General features: G+C 40.3%; 1 protein-coding gene across 1 annotated transcript; it reads right to left on the bottom strand.

The window, feature by feature from the left end:
• Positions 1-2,731: 2,731 nt before the first annotated feature.
• On the bottom strand, positions 2,732-12,353 carry LOC113015896 (immunoglobulin lambda-1 light chain-like). The gene is made up of 4 exons (XM_026158258.1): positions 11,400-12,353; positions 9,713-10,162; positions 6,130-6,468; positions 2,732-6,056 (listed from the first exon to the last, which is right to left on the bottom strand). The coding sequence occupies exons 1-4, from the start codon at positions 11,440-11,442 to the stop codon at positions 5,839-5,841; spliced, it is 1,050 nt and encodes a 349-aa protein (XP_026014043.1). The 5' UTR covers positions 11,443-12,353; the 3' UTR covers positions 2,732-5,838.
• Positions 12,354-12,782: the final 429 nt, after the last annotated feature.

The following is a 12,782-nucleotide window of genomic DNA, read 5'->3' as shown; positions in this document are numbered from 1 at the left end:
ATGTTCCTGTACACTATGCCGGCCACTTGGTTATGGCGTTCCATGTATGCCTTGCCTGCTAGCATCTTGCACCCTGCTGTTATGTGCTGGATTGTCTCTGGGGCATCTTTACACAGCCTGCACCTGGGGTCTTGCCTGGTGTGATAGACCCCAGCCTCTATGGATCTTGTGCTCAGAGCTTGTTCTTGTGCTGCCATGATTAGTGCCTCTGTGCTGTCTTTCAGTCCAGCTTTGTCCAGCCACTGGTAGGATTTCTGGATATCAGCCACCTCCTCTATCTGCCGGTGGTACATACTGTGCAGGGGCCTGTCCTTCCATGATGGTTCCTCGTCTCCCTCCTCTTTCTTGGGTTTCTGCTGCCTGAGGTATTCACTGAGCACTCGGTCAGTTGGGGCCATCTTCCCAATGTATTCTTGGATGTTCGTTGTCTCATCCTGGACTGTGGTGCTGACACTCACCAGTCCCCGGCCCCCTTCCTTCCGCTTAGCGTACAGCCTCAGGGTGCTGGACTTGGAGTGAAACCCTCCATGCATGGTAAGGAGCTTTCTTGTCTTTATGTCAGTGGCTTCTATCTCCTCCTTTGGCCAGCCTATTACCCCAGCAGGGTACCCGATCACGGGTAGGGCGTACGTGTTGATGGCCCGGATCTTGTTCTTACCATTCAGCTGACTCCTCAGGACTTGCCTGACCCTCTGCAGGTACTTGGTGGTTGCAGCTTTTCCAGCGGCCTCTTCATGGTTCCCATTCGCCTGCGGGATCCCCAAGTACTTGTAACTGTCCTCTATGTCTGCAATGTTGCCTTCTGGTAGTTCAATCCCCTCAGTTCTGACTACCTTCCCTCTCTTTGTTACCATCCGGCTACACTTCTCCAGTCCGAACGACATTCCAATGTCATTGCTGTATAGCCTGGTAGTGTGGATCAGTGAATCGATGTCTCGTTCACTCTTGGCATACAGCTTGATGTCATCCATGTACAGGAGGTGGCTGACAACTGCTCCGTTCCGTAGTCTGTATCCGTAGCCAGTCTTGTTAATGATCTCACTGAGGGGGTTCAGGCCTATGCAGAACAGCAGTGGGGACAGAGCATCTCCTTGGTAGATCCCGCACTTGATGGTGACTTGTGCTATGGGCTTGGAGTTGGCCTCTAGTGTTGTACGCCACATCCCCATTGAGTTCCTGATGAAGGCTCTTAGGGTCCCATTGATCTTGTACAATTCTAGGCATTCCAGTATCCAGCTGTGGGGCATTGAGTCATAGGCCTTCTTGTAATCAATCCAGGCAGTGCACAGGTTGGTCAGTCTGGTCTTGCAGTCTCGGCTGATTGTTCTGTCTACCAGTAGCTGGTGTTTTGCGCCTCTGGTATTCTTGCCAATTCCTTTCTGTGTCCCGCTCATGTATTGACCCATGTGCCTGTTCATCTTAGCCGATATGATGCCTGACAGGAGCTTCCATGTGGTACTGAGGCAGGTTATTGGTCGGTAGTTGGAGGGGACCGGTCCCTTCTTGGGGTCCTTGGGGATCAGGACCGTCCGGCCTTCAGTTAGCCATTCCGGGTGTCTCTCGTTAACTAGCAGCTGGTTCATTTGTGCTGCCAGACGCTCGTGGAGTGCAGTCAGCTTCTTCAGCCAGTAGGCGTGAACCATGTCGGGCCCTGGTGCTGTCCAGCTCTTCATACTGGAGACCCTTTCTTGGATATCTGCCACTGTGATGGTTACTGGACCCTGTTCAGGGAGGTCGCTGTGGTCTGCCCTCAGATCCTCTAGCCACTGAGCATTGCCGTTATGGGTTGCATCCTTCTCCCATATGCTCTTCCAGTATTGCTCCGTCTCCAGCCTTGGTGGTGCTGTTCTCTTATTGTTCCCTTGCCACTGAGAGTACACCTTTGCTGGTTCTGTGGAGAACAGCTGGTTTATTCTCCTGCCTTCTATCTCTCTGGTGTACCTCCTCAAGCGGCTGGCCAAGGCTGTGAGTCTTTGCTTGGCAGTTTCCAAGGCCTCAGGTATGGACAGCTTGCTGTATTTCTTAGGCACCTTATTTGTCGCACCTTTCTGCAACTCCGTTAGTTGGCTAACCTCCCTCCGTGCTACTTTGGTCTTGCCCTCTAGCCTCCTTCTCCATGGAGGGTACTGCCCCTTGTCGCTGTTCAACTTGTAGCCAAGCATCTCACTGATCACTGCTGCCGTATTGTAGATCAGCTTGTTAGTGTCGGTAATCGTGGTTGTAGGTATTGCCCGTAGTGCTGCATTAACATCATCTAGCAGACCTTCTGAGGGTACTTCACGTAATCTTGATGACCGGCTACGGGGGATCCAGGTTTCAAGCTTGGCCATGATCCTATTTTTCAGGTCAGTTCCTCTCGCACTCAACGATCCTTCTCCTATCGCACTTGGGGCTATGTACCCAATCTCGGGTGGGGGTGATGATATCGCCCCCCTGACCTGGCGTCCTGACTCCTCCTTGCCGTAGCATTTGTGTTGTACCTCGTCAATCTCTAGCTGTGAGAGCAGTCCCTTTCTAGCTGTGAGAGCTAGAAAGGGATATATATATATATATCGATATAGATATATATCGATATAGATATAGATCGATATAGATATAGATCGATATAGATCTATATCTATAGATCTATATCTATAGATCTATATAGATCTATATCTATAGATCTATATCGATCTATAGATATAGATCTATATAGATCTATAGATATAGATCTATATCTCTATCTATATATATCGAGAGAGAGAGAGAGAGAGAGAGAGAGAGAACAATTTGATTTATGAATCTAAAATTTGTCAGCAACCATTATACATGTTCAAACTTTGTGTCACAACATTTTGATGTAAATTTGAGATGGTTGAGTAGAAGACCGGTGTTGATTTGAGATGAATGACCCGTTTAATAATCAATAATCTTGTGAGACACAAAGATATAGAGTTAGAAGTTTTAAACCCCAGTTATTTGGATAGATAACGTCTCATGTGTATAATTCAGGGTTTTTTATTACATATTTTTGGTTCACTACCATGCACAAACAAACACAGATACACACACATAAAATGTAATTTCATCCAGAAAAAGTAACTGTAAGAATCTGTGTTGCTTCTTAATTTGAAGCTGCTAACACGTTGCTCTGGTGGTTGGATTAAAAGTTCTAAAGGTTTTTAAATCAACCTTGAAATTGTCCAAAACAGCTGATTCAATACAAGCTTTGTGCCATCGATTTATTTAATGTAGCAACACCTTGTCAGTCATTAACAAAGAGCAAATGAATAATAAAAAGTAAATGATGTAGCAGGTGGGTCAGACGGGGTCAGTTCAGCTCTGAGTGGGTGGAGCGCTCAGTGGAAAAGAATGAGATAGAGGGGTGCAGCAGCAGATATGGATCTGTTCTCAGCGGTTATTAGGACAGAAAAGAAAAGTCAACAGCCAATCAGAGCTTCCCTTTGTGCAGCAGCTGGGCTGTGTGGGTTTCTGTGCGAGTTGGGGGTTTTCACTTTAATGTCACAGTGACAGTTACAGCAACAGCCACAGTTGCACAATAATTCCAGAAAGTATTCAGACCCCTTCACTGCAGTGACTCCGTGTGCTATAATGATGAAATCGAATAAAGTTTTGTTTGTTTAGGTTTTGTTTTGTTTTTTTCACCAAACATTAGAAGTGAGGTCAGCTGCATCCTACAAAACCAATACAGGGAACACAAACTTGTCTTTAATAATGTTGGTCCTACAACATCTAAGCTGGTGTTTATTAAAATCAGTCATTAGGATGAATTTTAGGTTAGCTGTACAAACCAGCATTAAGGTTAATCTGAGCTACACTAGTGTTACATTCAAGACGAGGTCACGTGCTTATTCACATGAATGCAGGTTCGACTTTAGTGGTCAATAATGACGAACACAACTTAAAAGTATATGTGAGAGATTTTTGGTGCAAATAGCACCATTCATGCAAAGAATATGGAAGAAATCACAGTTAAACAGTATTATAGGAATTTAAAGTTTATGAAGTGATCGCATGAGAACAGTTCAGCGCTGAGTCTCGGACATCCTGCTCGTATGAGAAGACAAACCACACAGAGACAGACTTGGAAACCGCTGAAACAAACAACTTATTGTTCTTCTCGAAACAAACACCAGCGCTTCACCTCACATGTTTTTATTTCACTTCCACTTGATCATGTTTTTACTTGCTCCACCTAAACACATTAAATGAAACAATGATAAGTTTGGAATCAGGGCTTTCAGTATTTAGCTCATGTATGCTGGTGGAAAATTAGATGTCAGCATCAAGAAATATTTCATCAACATTTGGTGTTTTCTGCTGCTTGTTTAAAGTATATTTATTTTTACTGCGCAGCTTTAACAAAGTCAGGTGTTTGAATTCGTTGTAGTGTAGTCTTGACTCTTAGGACCATCTGTCCCCTTAACTACCAGAATACTTCAGTTTTAGTCATTTTCAAAAGTTAGCAAAAAACTAGAAGTACGATTGATGAAATTAATACAGAATGTTTAGTAGAAAAAGTAAATACAGTATTCAGGGTAATTCAAATAAAAGGAAAATTTATAAAAACTAAAACAATTTGACAGACTTTAAGCTGTTTGAAAGAGATTCAGTTAAAAAGTTGAAAAGCGATCCATGTTAGTTTTAAAAGCTAAAGGACGCTGCTATGGGGTCGCAGCGCTAACAGCTGCACTGATATCATGACATTGTTCAGAGGCTTTAAACAATCTCACATGGAACACACAATGACACATAATTTACATAACTGATATATAGATATGCAGACACTGCAGGATATATATGTGCATGTGTAAAAAACCCCACACAGTCCAAATAAAGCTGGTGTAAAGATGATATCGTTTTTAAGACTGAGTCCAGAAAACAACATCCACGGGTTCCTGATAGTTTGGTTCCTTTAGTTAGACAGTTTTTATTCTGTTTCCTTTAATAAGAAAACCACACTATCTGTATAAAGAAACATTTGATTTGCAATGTCTGAAAGAGGACAGAGCTTAAAACTGGAGTTTGCTTTCATAGTTTTATCTGCTTCGAATCATGGAGAACATATTAAATAATATTTTAGGTCATAGAACTAATTGTTGTTGAATGACAAACACATTGGTGAGAGTTCACAAATGCATCTGCTAAATATGTCCTTTACAAAATGAAACCAATCAAGGTGAACTCTAATTTTAATTTATTTTAACATTTATAATTTCATATTCAAATAAATATTGGGTCATTGTGTTTAACAATTTTATTGCATCTGGAAGGAATTTGTGATTTTGTGAGGGAACATTATGATTTTGAACATTTACTTCCACACTATGATATCACATCATGTGATGACTATGCAGTCCCAATGATAGTGAACTAAAAATAAGGCTCAGACACACCTGCATGTTTTTTTATCTAACAGATTTATGGTTTCATGTTCTCATCTTCTTTAAAATCCTGTTTGTATCTCATTAAACATTTGTTCTTCTTTTACCACTGCTCGTTGCCTATCAGCATATATTGGGAGTGCTGCTGTTTCTCGCAGTTTTCTACAAAATTAAACTCAAACAAGCAAGATTTTTTTTGTTTGCTTTATTCGGAATATTGCAGAGAAATACTTTGAAGAGCAGGCAACACTTTGTTTTAATTAAACAAATGCTATAAATGATGAATCATCTACTAGGGAGCTAATAATTCAGCCTTTTCTGTTTCAGCTCTTTTTTTAATATTGAAATAAAAAAGAAAGTAAAAAAACAACCAAAATGCTGCACTGTTACAGACTTTTCTAAATCCTGAGTGATAAACGATATGAAAAGCGATAAGCCAAGAAGAAGGAAACAGTCAGTCAGCTGCGTGTTTGCGGCTGCGTCTGATGAGCCTGAGCAGAGAGACTCCACAGCAGTACACCAGACTCTTCGTGATCAGCACCGTGTACACCAGGCAGAGCAGTTTTACTTGTTTTTGAGACACGGGATGTTCTGATGATGGACCTTCTGTTAAAGTTTGATTGGTGGAAAGTGTATCTGGTGGAAGTTCTTTTGGTGGACTTTGAGAAACTCCTGAAACAGAAAAGTCACATTTGAGTAGCTGCGTAGCTAATTTCATGCTGAAAAGGCAACAAACTTTCATTACCTTCCTCTATTTGACCCTCCACCGTCCCCCCCTCGTGTGTGACAGAACAGCCATATGTATGTGAGTTCTCGTCTTGCTGATGGATCAACAAGATGCTGGCAGTGTAATCGGACTCTATGATGTCCAGCTGTTCTGTGTCACCAGGGGGCGCCGCCAGCGGAGATCCGTCCTGCTTCTGGCTTTTCCAGGTGATCTTGACCACAGGAGGAACCATTTGTGAGGCCACACACAGCAGGGATCTCTTCTCCTCCAGATGATCACTGGATGCTGCTTGGTACACTGTCACCGAGGGCTTTGCTACCGGCGTAGCTGAAGTTTGACAGCAGACACAGAATTTCACTCAGTGTGACCTGAGAAGCTTCATAATCACCAAACTACCAATCAGTGCCTATCGGCCGTGTAATGGCTCATTTTAAACACTTAACAATATTCAGATGATTTATTGTTATAATGTACAATGTAATATTAAATATTAAAGGCAGAATTATATTTATCAAAGTTAAACTGATTTCATTAACACACAATATTTAATACAATTAACTCCTTTGTCCTTTACGTCTGTTATCACAATTTTAAATTATAACAATACAATGTAACACATCTATAGATGTAAAAATAAATCACATCCTTCACATATCATGGCAGCAGTATTGATAATGAAAGCACGCGTACTTTGTACATTATAGTTTCTGTATATATTTGAAGCATATAGTTTGTAATTATTCTAAAACTGTTGCAAATAAGATTTCATATATACGATGTGAATATTTCTATATCAGTTTTTATAATATGTCAGAATTTAATTGTATCTTTGTTTTCATAATGATTTTATATTTGGCATCTATAATCTCTTAAAATATACAAGGTTAGTATATACATATTACAGTAATTTCAGCTGAAAACATTTATGAAGAAATATTTGTACAGGGGATTTTTTAAATCTATATTGCGATTAACTAAATATTTTGTATGACATTTTAATGACATTAAAATGACATTTAAGAAATTTCCAGTATGCACAGAGAGAGAGACCGAGACATCATTAGATCAGAAACTTCAGAACTTTTTTCATTGTGTTCACATGAGACATAATTTTTTTCATGTAGTTAAACAATAGCAATTATTTGAATATGTGAAAAATAGCTTAAAGCCCTCAAAGGATACACAATCAATTCTATATAATGCACTACATGTAATGAAATACTGAATTACATAGCTTATTATATAATTTCAAAACTTTTCTTATTTTAAGTATGATGTCAAGTCCTAAATTTCCAAATTACATCTACTATAATATTTGAGATAATATTAAGTCAGTAGTCATTAAACTTTCCTTAAATGTGTCTTAAGATTCAAATATGAATAACATTTTATTTATAAGCTTATGACTTACTGTAAATATGTCCACGTTTAATTTTAATGATTTTCTTTCACAAATCCCAGTGAATCTGTTATCTTTTTGAGCTTACAAACAAATATAAAAATAAATAAAAGGATGTTGAAATTTCTTAGATAAGGATTAGTTGTAATCCTGCTCACATCAGACTTTTAGGACTTTTCACGCTGAAAAAACCCCCCAATAAATACCTCACATATACAGTGAGATTCACAGTTTTTTTTCGACCTTTACAGAAACACATTTAAAGTCGAACTTAACAGAAACTGGCTTTGAACAAATTGTCATTTTGAAAGTCGTAAGGAAAATTAATTCATTTGTTCTTACCTGTTACGTACAGTTTAGCTCCAGAGCCAAAGATCCTGTCTCCTCACACAGTGACACAGACCAGTACAAAAACCTGTCTCATGTTGAATGTGGCAGCTGAGGTAAAGCAATGTCATTAACCAATCAGACGTAACATTATGACTCTGCCTGATTTTGTGTTGGTCCCTCTTTTGCTGCCAAAACAGTCGTGAGGCATGGATTCCACTCGACCCCTGAAGATGTGCTGTGGTATCTGGCACTGAGATGTTAGCAACAGATCCTTGAAGTCTTGTAAGTTGTGAGGAAGGACCTCCATGGATTACACTTGTTTGTTCCGTAGATCCCACAGATGCTCAGTTACTGGTTCACCACTGTTTCTTCTTTGGACCACTTTTAATGCATAGTGACCACCCGCAGGAACACCCCACAATCGGGCTTTTCCATTTTTGCAGCGAGTCATCTAGCCATCACTATTTTGTCAAACTCACTCAAATCCTTACACTCACCCATTTTTTCTGCTTCTAACACACCAACTTGAGGACAAAATGTTTACTTGCTCCTTAATATACCCAACCGACTAACAGGTGCCGTGATGAAGAGATAATCTTGTCACCTGTCAGGGGTCATGTTGTTATTTCTGTTTAGTGTAATTCAGCTCCATGATTTGGTTCAGTCGAGATGAATTAATGTTGTAAAAACTGCATGAATCTGAATATTCTGCATAACTTCTGCCTCCAGATGATGAGCTACCTGAGCTGACCTTTGTTTCACAAGTTTATTCTTGTCCAAACAGCAGGTTGGCAGTTTTCCTCCAGAATTAACCTTCTCAACAATGTTTTGATGGAGTAGCACTGTAACAGGATTCATTTGCTGTGGTGGGCGTGTAGTCTGTGGCTCAGCTGCACAGTAGGGGTGTTGCAGTGGGTTCAGGGGCAGTGTCAGGAGAGCCTGGTGGACACAGCTGACATCGATTGTCTGGAATCAATGAACGGTCTGCAAAGATAAAACTGTGCAAATAAGTCACTTTAACTGCACCAGCCGACCCATCTGAGCATGTTTTGGGACCTAGAAACAGCCAACAAGTGTTACAATATTAGTATGCACTTTGGTCGTCCTCTGGTTTCTAAGAACAAATATCTGTCCAGCTAAATGGTTTCTTCTGTTTGTTCAAAATTATAAACATCGGCAGAGACAAAAAAAAAAAAAAATCTCCTCAGACAAAATACAAACTTGCTGCATGTTTTGTAGTTTAACTGCCTGCAAATCTCAGCATGATTATTATGAGGAGTCCTCATGGAAATGTAGAGAACCAGCACATGACAGCAATGACTGTAAAGGAAAAGAAACCAACCTGTATGCTCTGTGCAGATGTGCAAGGTTACAGAAATAAGAGTTGGACAATCAAAGCGACCAAAAAGACACCAAAGCACAGCTTGCACTCGCGGATGTGATGTAACTTTTAGCTTGGCTGACATTTGTGAGGATGACAGTCATAACTATAATGTTACTAAAGGGTGTGATTGACCAGTTGGCTATACTTTGAGAATCTTGGATTCAAACTGTTGTTTTTCATTCATTTCTTTTTTTTTTCAAAGCCATATGCTTTCTGGTTTCTGGAGCTGTGATCACTGTGTTGTGGTGTTTTGGTTTTCCCTCAGTTGCTGTTCTCATAGAGGAATATTGCTTCTCCAAAAAATATAGACACTTCTGTTTGATGTTTGTCAGAAGAAGATAATCTCTGTGGATTTTTACAGTCTGCTGTTTTTGACCTGAATGTGAACACACAAGACAAGTTTATCTGATACTCCCAATTGTGTCATCTTTTGAATCTACTTGAATTAATTTTGGTCTTGATTATTTTTACTTCTTATATAAATAGAATACAAACTAGTTGTTTTGGTTTCAAAGGTGATGCCTGCGTCAGTGTGTGTGTGTGTGTGTGAACCTGAGCTGTGGTCTGCTGCTGTTCCTTTGATGGTTTTTGTTCAGCCTGCAGGGATGTTTTGTCACTGTGAGAGCTTTGAGCACAGGAGCAGTAGTAGATGGCTGAATGAACGAGGCTAACTGCATTTATCTCCAACTCACAGCTGTTCTCATTTTTCACAGCTGAGAAATCTTTTCTCTGAGCATGGTTGTAGTCACTGTTGACTTCACCAGTGCGTATGTTAATATGAAGAATCACTCTGAACTTATCACCGTCTTTCTTCTGGTACCAGTGCACATAACTGCCACTGCACTGGGAAGTTCCACAGCTGAAGGAGACTTTTTTGCCAGGTGTCGCAGTCAAAGTTAAATCTTTCTGGATCAGCTCTGCAGCCATGGTAACCAGCGCTGCAAAGACACAGAGGAAAATGTCAGTTTGATGGTGTTTCTGACATGTAGTTTTTGTTGGGTTGAAACTCACCTAAACACAGACAACACAGAGCAGCAGCTGGGAGGAAAAGCATTGTGTGAACCGTTGTGTTCAGTGACATTTCCTCTGGTGAATCTGAGGAGAAGTGATGTTTTGATAGAAACGAGGCCAAACAAGGACAATTTATATGATCAGACGAGGACCACGTGTTTCTAACAACTCCTACAACCTCCCATTAACTGCTGCAGCTGTCAGTGCTGCTGCTGACTGACAGCTAAGGCGTGTGTTGCAGTTTTCCACTGAGACTGAGGTTTGCAAAACACTAACCTTCAAATATAGAGGGGAATTTATTTATTATTTCAGTCGTATCTTTTCTTCACTTTCTATGAAGTCAGTCAACAAAATGTCTTAAAACTGTGATGACTTCAAAACTAAAAATATTTGTTCCCTCAAACACAAACTGAGGAACATAAAGGGACTTAATGTAGTCTGAAATATTTTAGACCATGCGTGGAAACACTAGTATCATCAACATACAACTCAATGATATGGGAGGAAAAACCTCCCATAGAACCGGTCTGAGACATTTTTTTCTTTCTTATCCACCTTTATTGTGTACTTCCAGTACTCCCAGTTACCTCTCAACCTTAATTACAAGTATTAATTTTACCCTTTGACGGTATGAACATTTCGATTTATGATTTAAAGTACTGAAATTTTGTCTAACTGTTGTCTCTCAGGCTGAGACGGAGCTGTGGTTTCTTGCTTTTCCTCTGATGGTTTTTGTTCAGCCTGCAGGGATGATTTCACACTGTGAGTACTTTTGTAACAAGAGCAGTAGTAGATGGCTGAATGAACGTCTTTAACTGTTTTTAGCTCCAAAGCCCAGCTGCCCTGATTTTTCACTGCTGAGAAATCATTTTGCTGAGGGTGGTTATAACCTCGATTTATTGCACCATTGCTTATACCAATAGAAAGAAGCATTCTGAATGAATCTCTTGTGTCTTTCTTCTGGTACCAGTATACAACAGTACTGCTGCACTGGTCAGTCCCACCACAGCTGAAGGAGACACTTTCTCCAGCTACCCTGGTCAGAGTTAAATCATTCTGTATCAGCTCTTCAGCCACAGTAATCACTGGGGTAGAGACACAGACAGGTTAGTATGGCAGTGTTAGTTACAGATGGTGGACTCGTGTTTGAATAAAATCACTCACCTGAACACAGACAGCACAGAGCAGCAGCTGGGAGGAAAAGCATCGTGTGCAGTGATGTTTCTTCTGGTGAACCAGGAAAGAAGTAGAGCTCTTTTAAGCTGATGCAGAACAATGGCAAGTTATAAGATCTTACAAGTACCACGTGGCTTCTAACGGGTCCTCCAACCTCCTCTTGTAAGGGTGGTACTGACTGACAGCTGCAACCATCTTGTCGTTTAAAAGAACATTTAAATATTTTCCTGTAGAGGGATTTATTTGCTGTTCTAAGCTATCATCTTTAATTCATAGTTTCTGACAGGACATACAACCGTGTGACTTATTCTGCTATTTTAGAGATGCAATGAACTTGAATTCCACAAAGATCCTGATCTCTGATTTTAGCTTTGAAATATTTCATTTTTCCCCGTCAACCTAAATCACATAAGTGGAAGATGGATGGATTTTCCCTTTCAATTCATTGGTTCAGTTTCCATTGATCATTCTTCTGATTCTTGTGTTTGATGATCCAGCTGGTGGAATAACAAAACTGCAGGGCGGTTGCAGAGTGCCCCCTGGTGCACAAACTGTGAAACATCAATATTCATGACATTGTCACAGTGGCACTGTGACATATTGAAAGGTGCTTTTCTTGTCTATTTTTTTTTAAATTGTTCATTTATTGATCACTCTAAAGGCTGATACTGATATGTTGTCAAATCAACCAATATATCAGTGAGGCTCTAGAAATGACAACCTAACCACCATCTGAATCTTATCAGCGTTCACATGTATTTTCACATCATTATAGTACAATAACACTGTTGTAGAAGATGAGTGCACTCCACTTCCATATTGCTCATAGATATATAGACAGCTTTCCTGGACGAGTGATCCCCCCTCTGTTGGTCTACCTTTAAAGTTTTAGTGGTAATTAAGAAACATTTGCAGTTTGGATATATAACACACTGAAAATTTAGAACTAAAGCCACCAAAAAAATTGTTCCATTTTTTTCTTTTTTCCATTTTTTTTAAGATAATAAGGTTTTAACTTTGATTTGTGGAGATCTAAATCCTGAAAATTTCTTTAGCCTGGTGTTTGTCTCTCAGACTAACATGGAAGCAATAAATGTGAACCTTACCCCTGTACTCCCAGTACTTTCTAGTCCTCTCTCACATCTTTTGCGATGATGGCGCCAGTGTGTCCTGCAGGCCTTCTCCGCTGCTCTCTGCTGCTTCTTGCCCTTCTGCTTACATACTATTCAGGTGGCTTTGCATTGATTACCTATGACCGGCATACTTTCCTAAGTCTGCGGCCACCCTATACTTACGGGTCGCACTTTCATGGATCGGACCCGTGGGGCAATATAGGAGATACCACTCTGCCATGGACGGATCACCTCTCAG

The sequence above is a fragment of the Astatotilapia calliptera genome, chromosome 23 (genome assembly GCF_900246225.1).
Source record: "Astatotilapia calliptera chromosome 23, fAstCal1.2, whole genome shotgun sequence".
Lineage (NCBI taxonomy): Eukaryota > Metazoa > Chordata > Actinopteri > Cichliformes > Cichlidae > Astatotilapia > Astatotilapia calliptera.
This window is presented reverse-complemented; position numbering and strand designations above follow the sequence as displayed.

Coding starts and splice junctions, on each gene's coding strand:
- LOC113015896 (XM_026158258.1), bottom strand. CDS start 11,442: ATGCTTTTCCTCCCAGCTGCTGCTCTGTGCTGTCTGTGTTCAG. Junction 6,469..9,712: donor ACCAAAACAACTAGTTTGTA/TTCTATTTATAT, acceptor GGTCACACTGAG/TGAAATTCTGTGTCTGCTGT. Junction 6,057..6,129: donor GGAGGGTCAAATAGAGGAAG/GTAATGAAAGTT, acceptor TTTCTGTTTCAG/GAGTTTCTCAAAGTCCACCA.